At 39.6% G+C, this 22,790-nt stretch overlaps 2 protein-coding genes across 5 annotated transcripts; one reads left to right on the top strand and one right to left on the bottom strand.

The window, feature by feature from the left end:
* Window positions 1-422: 422 nt before the first annotated feature.
* On the bottom strand, window positions 423-2,124 carry zgc:193593 (uncharacterized protein LOC564090 homolog). Its single transcript, XM_040125978.1, has 2 exons — window positions 2,074-2,124; window positions 423-575 (listed from the first exon to the last, which is right to left on the bottom strand). Exons 1-2 carry the CDS (start codon window positions 2,122-2,124, stop codon window positions 423-425), a joined length of 204 nt encoding a protein of 67 aa, XP_039981912.1.
* A 1,787-nt stretch (window positions 2,125-3,911) lies between these two features.
* cmtr1 (cap methyltransferase 1) lies at window positions 3,912-22,740 on the top strand. Of its 4 annotated transcripts, none has more exons than XM_040125785.1 (24): window positions 3,912-4,103; window positions 5,224-5,301; window positions 12,207-12,361; window positions 12,559-12,717; window positions 12,888-12,980; window positions 13,101-13,172; window positions 13,476-13,570; window positions 14,105-14,177; window positions 14,276-14,474; window positions 14,564-14,682; window positions 14,907-15,003; window positions 15,260-15,392; window positions 16,429-16,608; window positions 16,695-16,751; window positions 16,864-16,921; window positions 17,063-17,131; window positions 17,844-17,975; window positions 18,416-18,541; window positions 18,904-18,995; window positions 19,198-19,266; window positions 19,681-19,728; window positions 19,922-20,034; window positions 20,266-20,374; window positions 20,570-22,740. In XM_040125785.1, exons 2-24 carry the CDS (start codon window positions 5,229-5,231, stop codon window positions 20,703-20,705), a joined length of 2,457 nt encoding a protein of 818 aa, XP_039981719.1. In that variant the 5' UTR covers window positions 3,912-4,103; window positions 5,224-5,228; the 3' UTR covers window positions 20,706-22,740. The 4 variants fall into 4 exon arrangements, with proteins under 4 accessions (XP_039981719.1, XP_039981717.1, XP_039981718.1 ...); XM_040125783.1 differs by having other exon boundaries at window positions 5,224-5,328; XM_040125784.1 differs by having other exon boundaries at window positions 3,912-4,323.
* The last annotated feature ends 50 nt before the right edge of the window (window positions 22,741-22,790 follow it).

Here is a 22,790-nt window from a genome sequence, read left to right as displayed (position 1 = left end):
TTAGCTTAGCACAAAGCCTGAAAACAGGGCGAAAAGAACTGCCTGGGTCTGGTAAATGGTAACAAAAGCTGCCTACAGGCACTGTGAACTTCACTAAATAACACATTGTATCTCGTTTGTTTATTCTGTTCAAAAAGCACAGCGTAGAAATGACAATTTACAGTAAAATGCCATTTTACGAAGCCTAATGTTGCTCTTGACAGTGAAATGCTCTGGTGGCTCCCTGGTGACCGCTCAGTACCAAGAATGGTCGAAATAATTATCAACTTTGTTTCCCAAAATATCAAACTTTTGCTCTAAGTAAAAGGTGTGTGTGTGTGTGTGTGTGTGTGTGTGTGTGTGTGTGTGTGTGTGTGTGTGTGTGTGTGTGTGTGTGCGTACGTGTGTGCACTCATATGGATGTCCCACATCTTCAATCCATCTCATCTAAGCAGGTGACTCGTTGGCTTGTAGTGCAGTGTGAGTTGGCGGGAACTGTAGCCGGACATGCCGATCCCCATGAGACCCAGCAGGATGGCCATGCGCGGCATGGCGGGGCCTTGCTGGCTTTGCAGCACAGTCTGGGCTGCCTGAGTCTGAAAGAGAGAGCAGGGGTCACCACCACCACCCATGAAGCCCTGACAACCACCACCGGGCACGACCATCGCAAGGGACGATGGTGCCCAAGGCAGGGGGTCAGCAAAGTTCCTCCTATCCCTGGCTGCGGTGGAGTCCTTAAAAAGGTGAGCGTGGTCACAAGCCTGTCTCATCCCAGCGATAGTTTTACCATAAGGGAAGAGCCGCACTAGAATCTCCATTTTTATCAAGTTTTAATACAACCAACTCACACAGTCCTCTGCCGGTTTGGAGACCTCTATTTCTCGCCAATCCCAGACATGTCCTAAAGCCAGATACGTATACATTCGGTTATTTTCTCAGCTCATCCTTGTTCTGCCCACTATCCAGTGAAAACCATGGGTCTCCAAATTTGTGATTTTGAATTTTCCAGATTAGGAGTTAATTGATGAATTGAGAAAATTCTCCTTCCTTGAATCAGTCAGAGTTGTTGTGGGTGCGTGAACTAAACCTGAGCGAGATAGTAAAATATAAATTCTTTGTCTTCTCAGGAGAAATAAACCATTTGAAACCCCATTAGATTATCTGAAAAATGTACTGTCACACAGCTGAAAACAGGGCCGTTTTTCTTAGCTCACGAAAAGTTGACATTTTGGACATGCATGGTCCTCACAGGAAAGGGACAATGTTGTCCTCTCAGTCATAAAAGTGCACGGAAGGTATTACGCTTTGAGATTTGTTTACAGAAACGCAATAATACTCATTTGTGTAATCCTGACCTATTTTATCACACAGTGAGTAGTTGTATCCAACATTACACTGATTAGCAGTTATACAGATAATGAAGTTTGACACTGTCCATTTGTAAAACAAACCCCAGCCCTACATTAGTGTTCTAAATCCAGCTGCAGGTCTCCGAAATCCCCATCAGGTGTTTGGGAGCCATTTCATGCTATTCTTCTGGAGATCCAATTAGAGGGCATTTACTTGAGCCTAGGGAGCTAAGGCATCTCTGATTCAAATCCATTCAAAGACAGGCTGTTATAATCCTCTGCTCTAAATCCCACCATGACACAAACAGAAATGGACAAATTGTACGCGTACAGCGATGAGTCAGTATAGTATCGGTTTAAAATGAGTTTTCAAAGATGAAAAGTGATAATTCAAGACAAATCCAATTTATATTTATGTTGACCTTCTCTTCAGGTGTTCATAAGATGGTTCGACTCAAACAGTTAATTTATTTAATGCATACCAAATGCAGCATTGACAGAAATCTTGAGTTTGTTATATTTAAAATCTACACACCCATGTTCTGTTAGTTATAATGAAACGCCAACTTTTTCTGAAGCACAGGGATATGTGCAGGGCCTGAACTCTAGATCTCAACAGTTGTTTGTTATTAGAGGCTCTAATGGAATTTGCTCCACTGTTGCACCACTGCAGATGTCCCTTGATGTCCAAGACTAATCATTAATCTATCCAAGAAAGAAAATTGCCCTAAAGCATCTTACGCACCTGGAGGTATCTAATATATCCAGGGGTCAGTCGAGGGATGCGAAAAAACATTGTTGTTGTTCCCTCCGGTGTTTCGCAGCTGAGACCACAAAAAACCCCTCTGCAGCCAGCCCTCGGGACTTTCTTCTAGCCAACTTTATCAATGTGAAGCCATTTGCTCCCTCGCCTTTTCTGTCTCTTTGTCTTCGGTCCTCTCCACCAGGCTGAGTGTGGCAGCGGCAGCACCTCTTTCCCCCTGTCCGGAAACTATCTCCTCACTCCCTCGGTCAGATAAACACACACCTACACTGTGATGATCTCTCTTGAGGGAGTCCAGTCCCTTTACGTAGTATATATAGCTTTGGCATCAATGCGTAAGGTGGTCACATGGTGTTGGACTGTGCATCTTCGTGTGTATGTGTATTTGTGTCAGTGGGGGATTAGCAGAGCCACTGGAGTTGTGGTGGATTAATATACCTATGAGAGATGTTCAAAGTCCATTGGCCACCAATTACGTCGGGAGGAAACATATAACCCAATCAACGAATGTCAAAGCACTGTTGTAATGACGTCTGCAGGGGTCAATGGGGGGCAGTTTAATTGTAATTAGGTACAATTAAAAGGCAAATCGCATTGCACCAGTGCTACATGCTACCTTCCAAGGTATCCTTTCATTAGAAGGCTTGCCTTCTAATACAGATCACATTATTTTTGTACAATAATATGAAATTTATCTAAGAACTACTTTCAGGAGGCAGAGCTCGTCATCTCTGTGGTGTCACGGAAACAGGAAATTGACACTGTTTCTTCTACGAAGGATTTCACAGACTCATCATAGAAGGCATGCGATGCACTGACAGGTTTCCAAGCTGCACCACGAAAAGAACATTTGCTGGAAGCTTAATAGCCATACAGTATCTACTGTACCTTGCTCTGTGCTCACATTTTGAAAATGCACCAAGGAAATACACATTAGCCTGTGAGAGAAAAATGATTTTCACTCAATGTGCAGACAGTCTGGAGCCACAAAGGTCATGCTGACATGAGTGATTTTCTTTCTCACAGGACAGCATAGAGGCCTATTTTCCTGCTTCATTGTAACGTACCACTGGAAAAAGCCTAATAATTGGATTAGCACAATCTAACAGACATGCAAGACTGATTAAAAGAAAATCTAATCACCTAGTCACTCGAAAAACAATGCAATTAAAGTTTTATGTAAATTAGTCTCATCTTATGTTATTCTTAGGCACAAGAAAATTCCCTTGAAAGTCCCATTAAAAACCAAGACTTAAAGCAGACTCACGCATATGTCAGGTTACCGTGTTCACGTTGGTATGAGTTATTAATTATCAAGGCATTTTGTAGCTGTGATGACAGATAGGTTTATTTTCTTTTTAGCAGACTTATTTAGTGTTTTAATGAAATTTGTTGGGAATATCAGAGCAAATATTATTTTGCACAATATCTGTTTAAAATGACACACCTAGAGAGGCAGGGGCCCAGTCTGACAGGTGGAGGGGATATCCTGTGTTGTTACTGTTTAAGAACACAGTTATTTTTGTCTCTCCGAAGTCACTTTTGTCCCAAAATCAAATTATCAAGATGAATGATAAGTCATGCTGTTACTGACCTTTCAAACATTTTTCTCTTTATTTCAACAATAACATAAAGGCATTGCATCTATATATTACAATTATAATGCAGCTATGATCCAGTGTAACAGGAAGTATTCAAAGCAGGGATGACCTATAAAATGTCTATTAAAAATTAATAATACTATCAACGTAAAATGGAAAAAAAAAACACAGGCACTTGACTAGACAGTCGTTATGTCACGTACGCCATTACTACCTGCCGTCAGATGAAGAAGGACCCGTGAAAGCTCTAAAAACACAACGCGGGCTAATGTAAACTTCAAAAACAGTCTATTCATAACCAAAGTTTCTTTGTAAATAAAAGTATAACAGGGGAATTCCGACACATATGTGGAATTAACGCTCTGTCGATGCTGTCTCACCACAGAAGAGTGAAGTTCTCCTTCTGAGCTGGTAAAAACTAGCTGGCTAACATAGCAAGCTAACAGCTAAAGCTGCTACAGCTGCGCAGTTTCGTTTCATAAAAAACTCAGAAAACTCCCACACTGACTGAACAGCCAAGTCTGTTTACTTCACCCGTGTTTTACTACTAAAACATATTTTGGAGAGTGGTATGGGCCGACTTTACCAAACTTTGATAGCTGACTGCTGCTAGCTACAACAAAGCCTAGAGGTAACCGTTCATATTTGCAGCGAGTTTTTCAGATTGTGAGATTGTAACGTTTTAACCGTCAAGTTGTGGCAACGTGGAAGAACAAGACATTGCTTGTGAAAACCCTGTTTTATTGACCAGCCATACTTCAGGCCTCTCATGAATATAATGTTATTACATTAAAAGCGCTAACTGGAGCTGTAGATGACCAAGTGAGGTGTTTATATGTGCGTTTACGTGACGACTTTGTGATAATATTAATTTTTGATGGCTGTGCTGCTTTGCCTTACATCTAATATCATGACAGAAAATAAAAATCCCACACCCAAATGTACATATTTTGGATTGCTGTTGCCTGACTAAAAATATAAAATTCCTTAAATTCCTGTTTTCGACCTCACAAAACACCACAGAACGAAGCAAATTAGTACCTTTTTATCTGGCCTCTCTGCTCTATTATCTTGTCTTCATAGATATGTTAGTTACATATTGAGAATTAATATGTAAGGAAATATATAAGTCAGTAAGCCAGCCATTAAAGCTGCAGCTAAACAGTTATTCTCATCCTCAACAATTTTTAAAAACTATTTATATATTGTGATGGCCAAATACAAAAAAAAATTTAACCTGAAGCCTAACCCTTTAGCCTGAAGCGATGTCTTATAATAGTTTAAAAACGTTAATGCCACGTAAAATGAGGGACAGTAAGCACTTCTCAAATGAATCCAGCAAATGTTTGGCATTTTGACTTTATGAGTAACGTGCACCGTATGCATGCGGCCCTCTGTTCCAAGTTGATAAATATTTCTCACAGTCCTGTCACAGTCCTTGGTTTTTTCTTCTCTGTCCTCTGTGTGCTATTGCACCTCATGCATCAGATATAGTATCTTATTCTTATTGTCCGCTCTGTCTCTGTTTCAGCCATAATGAAGAGAAGAGCTGAAGCAACGTCAGCACCACTGCAGGGGACAAAGAGGCGTCGTGATGACAGCAGCTCAGGTGAAGAGTCACAATTATCCAGACAAGGTAGATAAAAATAATTTGACCCATTTAAACAAAGTCTGGCATGATTTAGTAGAATTCATGGGGAGTTCCGGTAATGGCGGCTTGCTGAGAGGACACACGCGCTTTGGCTGCACTACCTTTCTGCAAAATTTTGACCAATATATGGGGCATTAAAAAAATGTGGGTGTGATTGAGAGTGTTGATGTCTCTTTCGCAAAGGAAACCTGGTAAAAACTCCAACAAGCGGTTTCAGTCGAAGTTGTCTGACTTCGCATCTAAGTTGAGTTCTGATACTAACTGTGAAGATAGCAAGGCTAAAACTAGCACATGTTAGGCCATGGCAGAGGAAAAAGAAAGAGAGACCGCTGGTGGTGAAGAGCTGCACAATGGATCAGAAGTGATATTAGCTGCTATCGCAGACTTGAAATCAGATTTTTCATCTAAACTGGATGACATTTTGTCGGCGATAGAGAACGGGAAAAAATGTGTTCATGAGTGTGTTGAGCAGGTCAACTATGCAGAGATAAGGATATCTGCAGCAGAGGATAGCATCAGCTCTTTACAAGCTAAAGTTCAGACCCTTGAAAATAAAAACAAAGATCTCGAGGAAAAGGTGCTGGATCTGGAGGCTAGATCAAGACAGTCGAACCGGAGACTCGCTAATCTGCCTGAGAGTGCAGAGGAGGAGGACGCCTGCACATTACTGGAAAACTTGGTTACCGGATGCTCTGAACTTGGCACACATGAGCTGTTTGATGCTGGAGGGATGACACCGGGAGGTCAGAAGAATACATCTAACACTGCTGCACCCAGGAATTTTAACAAAACTTCTGTATGTTTTTATGTTACTGGGATGCCCGTGCAATCAAGGGTGTAGGTTTGATTTGGAAAGTATTTGGGACGTAAATATGGCATGGAGTCTGGGGGTCCTCTCCCAGAAAGTTTAGGAATTTTTGATTGCATGCCTGTACGTACAATTACTATGCAATACACTGTCACTGACAACCATTTTGTGGCTCTATAAAATAACATTACAGCTCAAGGCTGAAATGCTTACCTGTTAACCTATTTCTCCTCTCTGCCTGGCCTTGGCTCCTTCACTCTCTCTCTTTGTTTGCCTCTATTTTCCTTGGATGACTGTATGGACAACCACTATGTAATACACTGTCACAGACAACCATATTTTTCTACTTTTAGTCTTGCAATATATTGTTTTTTAATAATTACGCCTGAAAGATGTGCCCAATGAGATAACATTACAGCACAAAGGTCTGTCTCTCTCTCATACATATATTGACAACCACTAAGTGATACACCTTAACTTAAAAAAACAATGCTCAAATCAGAAGGATGTGTTCTTTGAGGTAACATTACAGCTCATTGTGCAAATTCGTACCTTTGCACTCCTCTTTTCTATTGGTGCTTGGACTGGGCTTTCTCTCTTTCCTTCTTTGTCAATGCTTTTATGTCTCCCTCTGATGTCTGTATTAACAACAAAGCCAAGTTAAAAATGAATTGAACACTTAATTTGCTGTACAAGTTATGAAAATGAAGGGAACATCTGATTTGCAATACAACACTAGATAATAAGTTAACAAGCCAAGCATGTGCTTACTGGCAAATTTTATTTGCTGATAGATGTAAAGAAAGTGACCTAACTCAGTCTTTTACTAAATAAATGAAAAAATGAAAAGAACCACAACAGTTAATTTTAGCTAAGTCAAAAGTAATGGCACAAAATCACACTACAGCACACCCTGTCAAAACATTTAGTCTGCGACCTAACTACCTTATCTGTTAATGTTAGCTGAGTATACTAGCTACTAGTATAGCATTAATATGCCTAACTATTTTTGTTTGTACAGTGCTAATGTTAGCAAGATTATTACAATTCCTGGTCTGTAGTGAGTTAGCCAGCCCAGCCAACTGTGTTTTTTATCACTGAACAATCGGCGTGTTTAATTAGCCAGTACCATAAAGTTATGATCACAGAAGGCAAAACACCTGTGACATGACATCCTGGATTGCTCAAGTGAGCTCTCTCCTCTGAATAAGCACACTTGACTGGTTCTGATTCATCCAAAATGCAATCCAGAAATCACATTGCTGCATGTAAAGGAGGTGGGAACAAAGCGAACAAACACCAATAGAAACTGTTTCTCATCCAGCAGGAACACAACGGTGTTAACCCTTTATAAAGCCGATGGAAAGTATATTTGATTTAAACGCATATGCAATTAATATCAACTTAGTGGTAGGGACAATTTTAGGTCATCAGAAACGTAGTAGGGACATATCCCCACTGTCCTTACCATAAATTACGCCCATGCAGTCAGTGTTATCTGGTGTGTTTGGAGGGCTAATGATGAAGTTTTCTTTGTGGAACTGCAGAGGACTACAAAAACTAAAAAAGGGCAAGTTTAGGTGGTCCATACAAATAGAGCCTATGTATGGGAAACGCTGTGAGGTGAATCATCTTCTTTCCAGAAGACTAGGCACGGTTTAGTGCATAGCTGCCTCCCACTGGTGTAGTTATTTAATTGCCACTTTAGATCTGTGAGGACTCTACTGGTCAGCATTGTGTAGTCAAAATCCATACCGTAGGGCAAATTCATACCAGTGTACATCCTATACCGTTTATACCATCCACCCCTTGCTGGAGGGTATATAATTTTACAGGGCACACTGAGTCCTGGAGCTCAGTGGTTGAGCCCAAGATAGACAGTTTTGCAGAGATGTGGAACCTTTTGTTTAGGACTTCAAACTAATCTCTTGGACATTATTCCACCAGTCCTTAAGTGTTGGACATGTCCAAAGTATATGTAGAACAGAGGTACCATTTCCTTCACATCTCAAGCAAGAATCTACTGGTATTGGGTTCCATTTATATAGTTGTTGAAGTGTCTGATGCCATCTGTGTATTATTTTCAGTTGAATATACTTATTGCCCATTTCCTTGTATATCGTAATAATGTTATTCAAACATGACTTCCACAGGAGATATGTCCACTCCCTGGTCTCCTGTCAAGTGTTATACATAATTGTTTCTGTAGTAAGTGATAGATCTTGGGAATGATGCCCCTACATATTAATAATCTACTCAGCAGTTCTTCAATCGGGCTGCCCAAGTATTTAGATAAGGCGCTCTTTCATTTGGACATACCTCCAATATTTATTACGTTCTAATTTATATTTATCTGCCATTTTTTTGAAGCTTAGGAAGTGCTTAGTTTGGCTATCAAATAGATGCAAAACGTAGGTTATTGTCCAATTAAGGGTTTTATCTCCAATTACAATTCGCTTATTATTCCATAAAGGTTCTTGTTTGGGATTTGAAAAGTCCCAATGACCAGCTCTATGCAGTTCTTACCAAATTGATTTAGTGTTCATGATAATAGGATGGTCCTTCTGTTGTTGCGATTTTGTGACAAATAGCTTGGACCTGGTAGAGCCCACCACAAACTTCAGTGTCAATCTGGAGCTAGCTTGGTTTATCTCTTGCCTCTCTCCTTGGTAACCATGTTCTCTTAAACTTTATATTAATAGCCCTTAAAAGTATCAAAATCTCTGAAGTAGGAGTTGGGAATATTCAGAGGAAAGTAGGAAAGTATGTAATAAATCTCAGTTACAGTCATCATTTTAACAAAGTGTATTTTCCCCCAAAGCACCAAAATCAGATTTAATTTTTCTTAAGTAGTGGACTGATATTTTCTCCGACCATATCTTTGTAATCAGGAGTTATTTGAATGCCCAGGTATTTGATACCTTTCAAAGACCAACAAAACTTCCATTGATGAAACTGTAGATGGGCAATAACCCAATATAGGCATAGCCTCTGATTTATCCCAGTTAATACGGTATCCAGATAACAGCGTTAATTCTACAATACAGTTTAATAAGGCAGGTATAGATTTTTCTGGTTGTGTTAGCAGAGTAACATATCATCCGCATACAGTAAAAGTTTATGATGACCACTGCCCAATGTGATTCCATTAATATTTGTATTGTCACTCAGCCTTTGTACCAGGTGCTCTAAGGCAAGTAGAAATAAACTTGGGCTTAAGGGACAGGCTTATATTGTGGATCTGTACAACTGGAATAGATCGGATATAAGATCATTTGTTAAAACTCAAGCATAGGGGGTGTCATATAAGATTTGAATCCATGTAATGAAGTTTTTTCCAAAGCCAGATCTTTCAAGTGTTTCAAAGAGGTAACTCTATTCAACAAAATTGAAGGCTTTGGTGGCATCTAACAACAGAGAGATTGATGGATGGACGGAGTTGTATCAACTGTAAGTTGACGAGTCGTCTAGTAGTATCAGAACTATAGCGATTTGGGATAGCATGTTTGGTCCATGTGGATAATGCCTCTAATATCTTTTGATAAATGGTTTGCAAAATCCTTTACTAAGATCTTTTGATAGCAGTTAGGCAGAGAAATAGGCCGATAGCCATTAGGATCTAAGGCTTCCTTTTTCTCTTTTGTGAATGAAAGATTAACTGTGGTGTGCATGGATTTTCAGAAGGTGCCAGCTTTAAATGCATCATTATAAACCTCAAGCAACAAAGGACTTATAATATCTTCAAATACGCTGTAGAAATTGGCAGGAAGTCCAACCAGCCCAGGGGATTTGTTTAATGGCAAGCTTTTAATCTCAGAGATCTCCTTTATTTTTAACAGTGCCTCCAAGAAGTGTCTGTTACTGTCAGACAGTTGTGGAAAATCAGTCAAAAAGCTGCCAAACATTTGATTATCTAAGACACCCTGTGATGAATAAAGAGTGTTATAGATAAGGATGGGAATCTTATGCCTCCAAGCTTATCAATTCCTTTTATCAGTACCAACATGTGTTTCTGACAGTTGCGCATTGCAAAACAATGACATCATACTCGTGTGTGCTGCTGGAAACTTACAAAAAGAAGGAGTAATGGCGTAGAAGAAGAAACAGTCCAAAGTGGCGCTTCATTTCACAAAGAAAGATGACAACAGTGCATCAGTTCCCATCCATAGGCTCTTCTTAGGAAGTCGGCCAGGTAGATTAAGACCTGCCCAGGTAGATCAAATCCCCGGGTTTCAATTTAGGTAAATCTTACATCGGAATTCCCTATTTCACTCTTTTCAAACTAGCTTATTTTTGCCCAAACACTTGTCTGAGTTGCAGGAAATGAGTGGGGACTAGAGGCTTCGCTGTACACAGCCGCCTAGCTACAGATGACCTAAGTTTGCATGTGAGATGTTCATGGGAAGTGTAAATTGTAGCTACAGAAAATAACCTGGGTTACCCTCTCCCCCTCTAAATTGTATGAGTCTCTGCATGCACATTGGTCACACACCTCACCGCCCACCACCCCAAGTAAATTCTTAACCTGTGGGAAACACTGCATGGCTTCATTTCACAAAGAAAGATGACAACAGTGCAAGTTGTAATGTCTGTAAAATTGATTTCAAGTAAGGTTCGAAACACCAGCAATATGCTGAAACATCTGTCTGCGCAACATGGGCTTAAATTCCAGGAATGCTATGTATTTGACACTCTACGTCGAGTGCCAATGCTTCCCAACAAGGCAGTACGTCCGTTACTGTGGGTAAATATACTATGCTATAATAACATTAGCGCCACGCAGGCAGTCTTTGCAGACTTTTTCTTTGACCGAGCAAACCTAAATGAAAACGAATGGTGAATAGCTATTCTCTCAGACACTCTGAGATAATAGAACAATTGTGTTGATGCTGAAAACCTGTGTAGGCCTACTTTTTTCACCCACGCAGAAAATTTATCGGGAATCGTTAAAGGAAACGATAAAGAATCGGACCGATAAGAAGATTCAGTAATGGCACTGGTACCAATAAAATCTTATCAGTTCCCATCCCTAGTTATAGAATGATCTAAATCTATCATTTATCTGCTTAGAGGAGGTAGAGATATTTCCATCTATCTGCCGTATACCAGCTATATGGTTCATACTGTTTTGTTCTTTTTAAGCGGCAGGCTAGAAGTCTAAAGTATGTCTGATTGGTTCAACATACTTTACTTTGTTATGATATAATTTATTTAAATTATATTTAGTGGCAGTTATCATGTTCAGTGTGGACCTGTCCTTGGTTTGAGAGTATGAGATTTCAAGTATTTTAAGTTCCCTATCTAATCCAGTGAATTTCTCTTTAGCTAAATTCTTCTTAAATGAAGCATAGGAAAAGATTCTACAGGGCACACTTATTATGGAAAAACTGAACCTGATGAATATCAATGCTCCAGTTTTTTCATAATCTCTTTTTTACAATTTCAACCCTGTCTCATAGCTACATTATAGCAGGGACTTTAACCGTAAATTGAACCCAGGAATAGAAAGAAGTTTGGGCATTGATAATTCTCATTCAAGAAGTAGACAAACCATCCATTACTTTATGGAGGAACTCAATATGAGGGACATTTGAAGGGACATGAATTCCAATGGCTTAAAATATTCCTGCTACTCAACTACATGTAAATCATACTCTGGCATTGATTATTTTTTAGTATCTGCCAAATTGGGATATAAAGTAAAAGATTGTCACTATGATAGTATCCTAATTGAATTAATTTAACTTAATTTTATGATCCTAGCAGGAATTAATGAAACTTTCAAGAGCTTTTTTGAAAAACTATACAGTTCACATATAACATACAGGACAAGAGCAAAACTCCTTCCTAGATGCCCTTCAAATACCTAATATTTCACAATTCATCAGTACAGATAATATGAAAGAAGGTAAGGCCCCGGGCCTTACCTTATTACTGATTAGTTTGGTTTGTCTTCCTGCTCTTGTTTTGTCTTCCTGCTGTTGTTTATAAATGAATGGTTTGTACCTGTTTCTGTGTGTGTTTGTGTGTGTGTATGTGGTTTTGTACTGTCCAGACTCTAGCCAAAATGACTCCCTCAGTGACCAGGAAGATCACAGACCAGGGATCTCCATGCCCTCCATATCATCATATGATCCCCAAGACACAGATGCCCCCACACAGACATCCTCCAACTTCTCTATGTACAACAGTGTGTCACAGAAGCTCATGGTAATGTACTGAAAACCTCACTAACACATGATATTTCACAGTTAATTTTGTATTGCAGAATTTTGGATTGTATCTATTATCGTTTGATTGGTTTTGAAAATGTTTGTTTATTTTGCAAAGTATTCATAAGAAAAATACAGTGTCTTTTCAGTCTGTCTTTTCTTAACTCCCTTGTCTGTTACCTCTTACACCTTCAGGCCAAGATGGGTTTCCGTGAGGGCGAGGGTCTGGGGAAGTTTGGCCAAGGACGCAAGGAGATTGTGGAGGCCTCTACCCAGCGAGGTAGAAGGGGTCTCGGCCTCACACTACAGGGCTTCCAGGGGGAGCTAAATGTCGACTGGCGTGATGAACCAGAGGTACACAACAGTAAATAATAAACATGTAATTTTTTTGCATAATTGTTTTGAATTAGTGTCATGATTTTAGGTTTGAAATCCCATGTGGGAATCAATCAACTGTCAGTTGTATCTGTTGAAATGATCTTTGTTTGTCTGTCCGCTGTCTCTTTTTCTGTTTGTCTGTACAGCCTAGTGCTGTAGAGAAGGTAGACTGGTTTCCAGAATGCACCACAGAAACCCCAGATGCTGATGAGCTGAGGGACTGGATGATTCTGGGACAGGTAAATATAAAAACACGGAGACTCACTTAGATATATACATGAAAAGTACAAAATATTTACTACTGCCTACTTGATACATACCCGTTTTGTTGTTAAAGTCGTCTTTTCTACTGCTTACAGAGAAAACTAAAGATTGAGGATGAGACAGAGTTTTGCACTGAAGATCTCCTGCACACTCTTCTAAGGTGCAAGGTGAGTTATAATGTAAAACACCTACTGTTCATTTCTGCTTAATTTCAATATCTTTTATTTTACAGTTAGACATAGAATAAAGGAATCTATATTAACCTAGTAGCTAATGCAGACAGTAACACTGATTTCTAAATAAATCATTAAAAAATTACTTTAAAATTGTATACATGTGCTGTATTCAGCTTTGCATTTAGGTCTACAGTCTAATAGTGACTGGTAGTAACTTGCTTGATGGACCCAAATCATAATACGGTACCTAAATATTTCTGATTTGCACAACCACTCTGTCTATTTGATGCTCAGACAGTATTTGATAGTCTGGAGGGCGAGGAAATGAGGAGAGCTCGGACACGCTCCAACCCTTATGAGACAATCAGGGGAGGTATCTTTCTAAACAGGTCAGTCTTTAGTTAGTTACTACAAGTTTGACAAATTGACAATGTTGATTATATTGTATAAAATCATTTGCTATTCTGGAGTTTTATTATATTAATTACTTTTGCTCATATTGAAAAATTTAAGTTATAGAGAGGCAGGGTTTCAGCCTTTTACCAGTTAATCGCTGCTTTTGAATGATGGTGAAAGTCAAACATGTAGCTATGTGTGTGTTGATACACATTTTCACGTGTCATTTGTATATGATATCAAATCTGTGAAATAAAATCGTGTCACAGTGCAAATGATAAATTGCTACATTTTGAAAAACAGGCAACACAGATATCAAGAACTATAGTAGATTATTGTCGATTATATTGCGTACTGTGCAGTTTTTGTTATTTGGGCACTTAATTCGCATTCATAGTGGTTGATGTGGGATGAATAGCTTGCAGCTGTTTACTTTGAATTTTCACGTGGTTTAATGAGTACTCTTTAGAGTGCCAGTCATTTAAATACAATGACAAGTTGTTTTATTTGTTTTTTTTTTTATTTAGAGCAGCTATGAAAATGGCCAACATCGACAGCTGCTTCGACCATATGTTCACCAACCCAAAGGATTCACAAGGGGTGAGTGGGTCAAAGTAACTGTTGATATGTGTTGCACACAGGCCCATATAAACAGATGGTGAGACCAGCTGATGTCTTTGCCCATTGTCATTATGTAGAAACCTCTGACAAAGGACCGAGGGGGTGAGCTTCTGTACTTCGGTGATGTCTGTGCGGGGCCTGGAGGCTTTTCAGAGTACATACTGTGGAAGAGACGCTGGCATGCCAAGGGGTTTGGCATGACACTGAAGGGGCCCTGTGATTTCAAACTGGAGGATTTCTATGCAGCGCCGAGTGAGCTGTTTGAGCCTTACTATGGTACGTTAACAAAACCATCAGATCACACCCAGGAGATTTCTGATGAATAATCCAGTGAAAGCTTGACTTCCCTTACCTGTGTGCCCCAGGTGAGGGAGGGGTGGATGGAGATGGTGACATCACTCGCCCAGAAAACGTGACTGCCTTTCGAAACTTTGTCCTGGAGAGCACAGAGAGAAGAGGGCTTCACTTCCTCATGGCAGATGGGGTGAGACTATTCCACATGCTGATTTTTTTACTGCAAGGTAGCCACTACTCTGCTTCAAAGCATGCAAATAATCCCGAATTTACATATCAAACAGAGGATGAGTTCACAGTTAAAGGTACAATGATACAGATTCCTGCTGTCCGTGGGATAAACTGAGATTTTGAGCTTTCTGTTTGGTGATTGAATCAGTTTTGGTTTGATGATTGGATCTTTGACTCCGGTAGGGTTTCTCTGTGGAAGGCCAGGAAAACATCCAGGAGATCCTGAGTAAACAGCTGCTGCTCTGTCAGTTCCTCACTGCCCTCTCTACACTCAGGACAGGTTTGTGTGCGCATGAATTAGTGAGTCACGTAGGCAGTCTGCATACCTGTCCATCAGTGGCTCTTATTTTAAATTCTGGTCAAGTGGACAGCTGCTGATGTTTCAAAATTTCCTAAAGAAAAAATTAAATAATATGTTCAGTCATGAAATACCTTCGTCATATTCATCTTATGCACTCATCCTCTGTATTTTTGTGCGCATGTACTGTATAGCAGGGTCCAGATTAAATCACACTGGCACTCTCTGTGTTCTTTAGGTGGCCACTTTGTCTGTAAGACGTTTGACCTCTTCACTCCTTTCAGTGTGGGTTTGGTCTACCTGGTCTACCTCTGCTTCGACAGGATCTCTCTCTTCAAACCTGTCACCAGCAGGCCTGCCAACTCTGAGAGGTGGGGCTGTTTCTGTGTGTGAATTTTCCCTATGTGCAAAAAGACCTGTGGATTTGGTTACTTATGCAGGGCACGTTTTGGATTACAGGCACATTTTTCAGAATAATATCTGAATATCTGTTCAAAATATTCTGTCAATTGAAACAAATCAAAACCTAAAACCTAGATCACGAACACTGCAACAGTAGTAATTTGTTTAATTTTAATGTTCCGGTGTTGAGTGGAAGAACAAACTGGCAGCAACAGAATTACCCGATGGACCTACTTATTCAGCTGTTCCTTTGCTTACCTTGAGTTTTGTCTGCAAGATCCTTGTTACCTTTGATTTCTGAACGATGTTGAGAAAAAAACAAAATGCATTTTTACAGTTGTAATTCTCATGTATACTTAGTGCAAATGTGCTAAACCTCAGTTGGAAGTACCCGTAAGCCTTTATGGTCCTATTTTAAGAGAAAAAAAAACCAAAAAAAAAACAGTATGACAGGTGCACATACAGTAAAGATCACACTATACTTGCTTGTAACAGAACAATGACTGATGTTTTAAAACTCAGTATTCCACATGACCACATGATAATGGCAGTGAGGTACATTTGCCTCTGGATCTTCAATACATCATCAGATTTCATGTTGGAGACTGCCTCTGAATCTTTTCCCCTGTTTTCACTGGTTTATACTGCCTGAGTTAAGAGTTTTTCTACACATAAGCTGGCTGTGCAGGAAAAAAAGATGTAAAAAACCATCAGAATACTGAAATTGTATCTGGGTGCAGTGCATTTGGTACACGTCTCAAATGTACTTTAATTACTTAGTCCAGCACATTACTGGTTGGAAGAAACTTCCGGCATGAGGGAAATATTTCTCCATTAGTAACCATACTCAAAATTATAAATGAATCGACTGAGCAATGTCTCAATTACAAAAAATAGGACAGTATCTCTGCTATGGATCCAATTTTTGATTTCAACTAAGAAAAGAGAAATTGTACAGAAAATTCTTGCCTCTGTAAATCTCCTCCCACTCATTGCCACCCGCAGGTACATAGCGTGCCGCGGTCTGAAGCCCGGTTCAGATGCTGTCAGGGAATACATGTTCAAAGTCAACCTAAAACTGAACCAGCTGAGGAACACAGATACTGATGTTACAGATGTGGTTCCCCTGAGCATCATCAAAGAAGACACTGATTTCTATCAGTTTATGGTCAACTCCAATGAGAGGTAAAGATGCACAATTTTCAGAAAGGCCGTTGTCTTATCATTTCAAACTGAGACACTGAGAGAAATGGAATTATCTCTCACCGCAGACTCTGTGCAGTCCAGATCAAGGCCTTAGCCAAGATCCACGCTTTCGTCGTAGACCCGTGAGTAACTCTTCTTGTATCCACTCATTTATCTCTAATCCAGCATAGCTGTTTGAGTGGGATGGTGTCTATGTCTGGAACTAACTGTGTGACACCGCTTTGATGTCTCTAGGACGCTTTCGGAGCCGAGGCAAGCCAACATCAGGAAGGAGTGTCTAAAGCTCTGGGGGGTGGGTGGATAAACTGTGATATTTGTACTACACTGAAGCTGGACTATAACAGATCTAATACAAATCATAGAGTTTTTGTTTAGTAATCTAGTTTCATTCTATGTTATTTCACCCCTAAATACTGTTTTTGTCTATTTCAAGGTCCCAGACAAGGCCAGGGTCACTCCTGCTTCCTCAGACCCAAAGTCAAAATTCTATGAACTGATCAAGGTCAGTTAATAAATCTGGGGTTAAAGAATCCCTACTGGGAATAATACAGTGCTGATAAATGTTTTTTTGTGTTTTTAATTTGATAATAATGAAAGAAAAAAAATTTTTAAGCATCCCATTGCACTTTGTTAAATCCTACACAGTATTTCCCAGAAGTTGAGAAATGAGTTGTGATCATTCATCTTAGTTTGAGGAGTAGGGGGGTTATTTGTCTGCAAGTGGGACCATATACAACTGTGCACAACTGTAATTGATCAATCTACACTTTGATCAGGCTTAAAATACTAAAAAATAATAGAAAACTCCCGTTTGGATAGGGGTATGCTGCCCAAATAAATTCTGATAATTAGAAACACTGTTGTAAGTGGGCTAATTAAAAATGTTGAATATATCTCAGTGTCTGCTCTCCATCTCTAATTACCTCTGCCAAGGAGGTTATGTTTTCTCGTGTCTGTTTGTCAGTTTGTTTATTGGTTTGTTTTTCAGCAGGATAATGCAAAAAGCACTGAACCAATTTGCATTGAACTTGGTGGAGGGGTGGGGGATGGGCCAGGGAAGAACCCATTAAATTTTGTAGCAGATCTGGATCATTTACTATGAATTTAAATTTTTTCCTCTGAAGTCTGGTGTATGTTGTTTGACATTTGCCTTGGCAGAGGTCTGAGCTCTACTGAGTGTCATTCTAGTTCTCCCTGTTTCTGTTGCACCTCAGAATTCAGATGTGGAGTCGTTCCAGTGCAAGCTCACGCCTCTCAACTCCAGCACACTGGAGAAATTGCGTCATATCCTGGACCACAGGTGCATTGTGGGAGGTGGAGAGCAGATCTTTCTTCTAGCACTAGGGGTGAGTCGTAAGAGACAATGTAGGTCTTGAACTTGTGTTTTGTCTTACTGCAGTAGTGTGTTTTTCACTCAACTTGCACAATCCTCTTTTTGTACCCATCAGGAATAATTTGTCTTTTTCATGATTTTCCAAATTTGATGTCTGGTAACATCCTTCCGCTCTACTCCTATCAGTACATTATTACAAGCAGTGATGGGACACGCAGGTTAATGTATTCAAGTTTAGCTATTTTATGAGCAAAGTAATTTCCACTTCTTCTGGAGAAGATCAAAAGAAAGAGCCGACAGGCAAATCCATTCACCCCTGATGTTTTTATTCTCTAAATAGAGGGATAGTGGTGACTGTGAGATAGGCTTAACTGTTTCTATGCATGACAACCTGTGTTTGAACCTGTTTTCATCTTCTTATGTGTTCTCTCCATTTCCCTTTAACTTGTGTAGAAGTCTCAGAAATACACGTGGGATGGGAAGATGCCTGTGCGCTGGAGGAAACTGGAGAATTTCAAGCTAGAGCTGCCAAGAGATACACTTCTAAGCGTGGAGATTGTCCAAGAGCTGAAGGGCGAGGTAAGGAGTGGGACTGGAGAGTTTAAAGGCTAAGCAGATGAAATACTGGAGCCGGTATTTCAAACTCTTAATGATTAGCTCAGTTTTTTTCATCACTTAAAGGATAACCTTAATTTTTTTCACTGGATGTGGTGATCATCAGGAACTTTGTTGTTCCTGTTGTTTGTTATATATTGCGTTGACCATTTTCAACTACAGCAGGGTTCATTCATCAAAAGAGTGATCATTATTTTTTTTTCTCCAAACCATGATTTAGAGAATTAGAGCTAAAATTAGATGACTTGCATTTTATTACACTACGCCGCTTACTTGCTGCGTATACTGTAGATCTGGGTTTACATGTGTGTATATTTGGTTTATAGGGAAAAGCTCAGCGTAGAATCAACGCAGTTCATGTAATGGATGCGCTAATACTCAACGGAACCGATGTAAGAGATCAGCACTTCAACCAACGGTAGGACAGTGTCACCTGTGTTCTGCATCAAACTTTTTCTGTGCCATGTCCGATCTGAGCCATACTCACCAAAACACCGATATTGCATATCCAGTGTCAGCGTTTATAAGCAACTATTTGTAGCAGAGTTGTAATTTCAATTCATTTAACTTTTCACACCAGTTTTCTGTAGTTCATTAACTAAAGGCCACTGTATATCCAGGATCCAGATGGCTGAGAAGTTTGTGAAGGCTGTGGCCAAACCAAGCAGACCAGACATGAACCCTATCAGGTATAAATTGAAATGAATTCAACCATTTATTTCAACCGCAGGTTTGTAATCTATGTGCAGGGGTCTTATTTTCTCTGACATTCTAGCACTAAAAAGTTGGGCAGTATGAAACTGGAAAACTCTACATAGAAGATATTTGAGAGTGGTGCTAACAAAGCTTTTTTTTAAAAGGTAGATTCACTCTTAATCCAAATGCTGCATTTCTTGTTATGTAAACAACAAATACTAAACAAGCCAGTACGACGTTAAAAACAAACAGTTAATATCCTTAGAGTAGCTGCAAAAACAAACACTAGTATTGTAATAGTGGTAAATATAATAGACATCCAAGCAAAAATGTGAATGAACTCTTTCTTTGTCGTTGTATTAAATTGTCATAATATTTAAATGTAACATCTGTCTTTTCCCAAACAGAGTGAAGGAGGTGTACAGGTTGGAGGAAATGGAGAAAATCTTTGTCAGGTAAGAAGAGACTTGTCTCGCGTTAGTCAACATCAACTATTAAACATCAGGCTGAGTTTCATATAATTATTTTCTAAATGTTGTTTTTCTATTTTTTTTTGAAGGTCAATGTTGCATTTGTTTTCTCCTGTTTAAAAAATAAAAGGCAAGAAAAAACATTATAATTTGTCATTTTCTGGTTTTCCTCATCAAGACTAGAGATGAAGGTAACAAAGAGTTCAGGAGGCGTCCCTCGTCTGTCCTACACCGGCAGAGATGACCGACACTTCCTTCCCACAGGCCTCTACATCATTAAGACTGTCAATGGTTTGTATGTGTGTGTGTCTGAGTGTGTCCTAATGCTCAGTGTCAGAAAAAACAGCACTTAAATTCTATTTGGCTGTTGCAGCTACATTTTTTTTCAACTACGTCAAAGCTTCTACAAACCTATGGATGACATAGTTTGAGTGACAGTTTGTAAAGTCATGGACTGGTTTTTTATACTTTTAATAAAAGTGTGCAAAATACCTCTTCCTCTCCTCCCTCTGCACCTTTTAGAGCCGTGGACGATGGCGTACAGTAAGAACTCCAAGATGAAGTTCTTCTTTAATAAGATAACCAAGGCCTCCACCTATGAAATGCCACCAAACTCTGCTGCTCCCTTCCAGTAAGTACTGCCCTCTCTATTTATATTCCCTTTTGTATCAGAAGTAGTCAGTTCTGTGGTGTGGTTACGTTACAAACAATCATTTTGCAGCCATGGTGATGGGAGGATAGTTTACAAAATAGCCTTTAAATAGCCCTTTAAATATCTTCTGGCAGCCATGAATGAACAGTATCCTTTCTTTGTTTTCATCCTCAGTGTCTGCCACTCTGATCGTCTCTTCTGGGCCTGGGTGGACGGGGTCATAGTTCATGATTCTCAGACCCGGATGGATCCTGAGAAACTATCCAAAGATGATGTTTTGTCCTTCATCCACCAGAACTACCAGCCCTGAAACACTCACAGAGCCCAGAGCTTCAGCAGCTACAACCTGAATATACAATGCACTAAATTATGGAGGATACGGAGCCACAGTAAATGTTATAATGCAGTTTATTAATTAATATTGATTTTGACAATGAAAGAAGGATTATCAAAAATTCTTAACAGTTGATTGAGATGATGTGTTTATGAGTCCCTCTTTTTATTGTCCTATTAATATCAGTTAATAAACTGCTGTTTGACTGTTTTCAAGGTCCTCTAGTTCCTCTGTATTATGTTGGTTAGAGAAATTACCAGGTTGTAACTGGAGTTCTGGAGCCTTAAGTGATGAATTGTTTGCAGCTATTTCTAGCGGTGACATCTGGACTCCTTGAGAGCAATGGACATTTGACAAACCACTCTGTCTTTCTGCCTTCTCCACTGCCCTTGACTCTGTGAATTGTAATGAGTAAGACTCACCTCATGGGACAATATGAAGACAAAAAGCTGCTGTCATTGTCTCTACATTGACTTGCATGTTCCTGTAGATCCAGTTTTTATGGTTCCTAGTCCATGTCATACTTTTGTGTGTTCGCATACATCACATTAACGACTAGAATGCCACTCGGTAGCGTTCATATCTCCGCCAAAGCCAAATATTGACGGAAATGTAGAAAAATGTCTCGCAATGTTAAGGAAAGTGGTAAAAAAAAAAAAATCCTGGATCTGCCCCTTTAATCGTATCCGCACCAAATGTTAATGGGTTCTTCTCTGGCCCATGCACCATCCCTCCACCAAGTTAAGTGCAAGTTGGATCAGTTCTTTTTGCGTAATCCTGCTGACAACAAACAAACCAATAAACAACATAGGTGAAAGCCCAACATCCTTGGCGGAGGTAATGAAAGATAGGGTTACAAATGTTAAACTATGCATCCATATCCATAAACAGTCTTGCTTGCCTTGCTCTACATCTGCTTTAAACACAACTGCTCTTCTTTTTGTCTCTGTAGAGAAGCATTCGTTTGCCCAGTTTTACACTCAACAGGCTCCTTGTTGTTGCTCCTGAAAATCGTAGCTGAAGCCTAAATACAATACAACAAAAACACATCTTATCAGTTACAGATGAAGCAGCTTCCTCCAACTCATACCTGATGTTTCATGGAGTGTGTGTTAAAAATCTGGAAGGTGTCCTGTTAGTTTTTAGGTTTTTTCTCCCCTGACACCTCTTTGTGATTGTGCCTAATATTGCTTGGACTGTGTGTTTCTCAAATGCTGCAAATGACTTATTTTTCTTTTGTAAAGTTAGCTATTGATCCTTTGATGTAAATAATAATATAGTAAATAAATGGGAGATGCTCATCCCAGAACGTACTCTCAACTGCCTGGTGAAATTGGATCTAGACTATTGTCTGATGAAGGATCACCACAGCTGGATTAACCTGTTTGGAAGTCCCTGTTGCCTTCAAGTTCCCATCGAGTACAGTTCACACAGCACACAATAGATGGCAGCTTCAGCTCTAGAAACCAACCCCTACTGCTGTATTGGAGTAATACCTGCCCCAGGTTTTCTGTATGTCATTTTGCAGATATTTGATTATAATACAACCCTATTTATGAAAATGCACCATGTGAGCACAGGTAAAACTAGACATTGAGCTCAGTAGAGCGCAGACCTCCACCGAGTCCAATTTCAAACAATGTGCGCCATACTTCAGAGAAAAAAAAATTCAAATTCATAGCAAATTAGGTGAATCTGCCCCAAAATTTAATGGGTTCTTCCCTGGCCCATTCCCCAAACCGCGAGCAAGTTCAGTGCAAATCGGTTCAGTAGTTTTTGTGTAATCCTGCTGACACACAAACAAAAAGAAAAAAACCGACATACAGACACGGGCGACCACATAACCTCCTGGGCGAAGGTAATAATGAAGTCCTAATAATTAAAGGTGTACATATTTATATGTTAACGCAGGACCTAGTATTTATTGTACTTCAGAGGTGTAAATTCCTGAACAAATCTGTAAATAATCTAATTACCAAAAAGCAACTGACAGACACTGAACTTAGGGCTTTTGGGGCCCTACTTTGTCCAGTTGGCCGTTTTTTAATAAATTTACAAACA

Source organism: Xiphias gladius, chromosome 4 (assembly GCF_016859285.1).
Source record: "Xiphias gladius isolate SHS-SW01 ecotype Sanya breed wild chromosome 4, ASM1685928v1, whole genome shotgun sequence".
Taxonomy (NCBI): Eukaryota; Metazoa; Chordata; class Actinopteri; order Istiophoriformes; family Xiphiidae; genus Xiphias; species Xiphias gladius.
Note: the sequence above shows the minus strand (reverse complement) of the source record. Positions and strands in the feature narration are given on the sequence as shown.

Coding starts and splice junctions, on each gene's coding strand:
- zgc:193593 (XM_040125978.1), bottom strand. CDS start 2,124: ATGTTTTTTCGCATCCCTCGACTGACCCCTGGATATATTAGATACCTC. Junction 576..2,073: donor GATATATTAGATACCTCCAG/GTGCGTAAGATG, acceptor TCTCTCTTTCAG/ACTCAGGCAGCCCAGACTGT.
- cmtr1 (XM_040125783.1), top strand. CDS start 5,229: ATGAAGAGAAGAGCTGAAGCAACGTCAGCACCACTGCAGGGGACAAAG. Junction 13,173..13,475: donor ACACTCTTCTAAGGTGCAAG/GTGAGTTATAAT, acceptor TTTGATGCTCAG/ACAGTATTTGATAGTCTGGA. Junction 17,976..18,415: donor TCTTTCTTCTAGCACTAGGG/GTGAGTCGTAAG, acceptor TAACTTGTGTAG/AAGTCTCAGAAATACACGTG.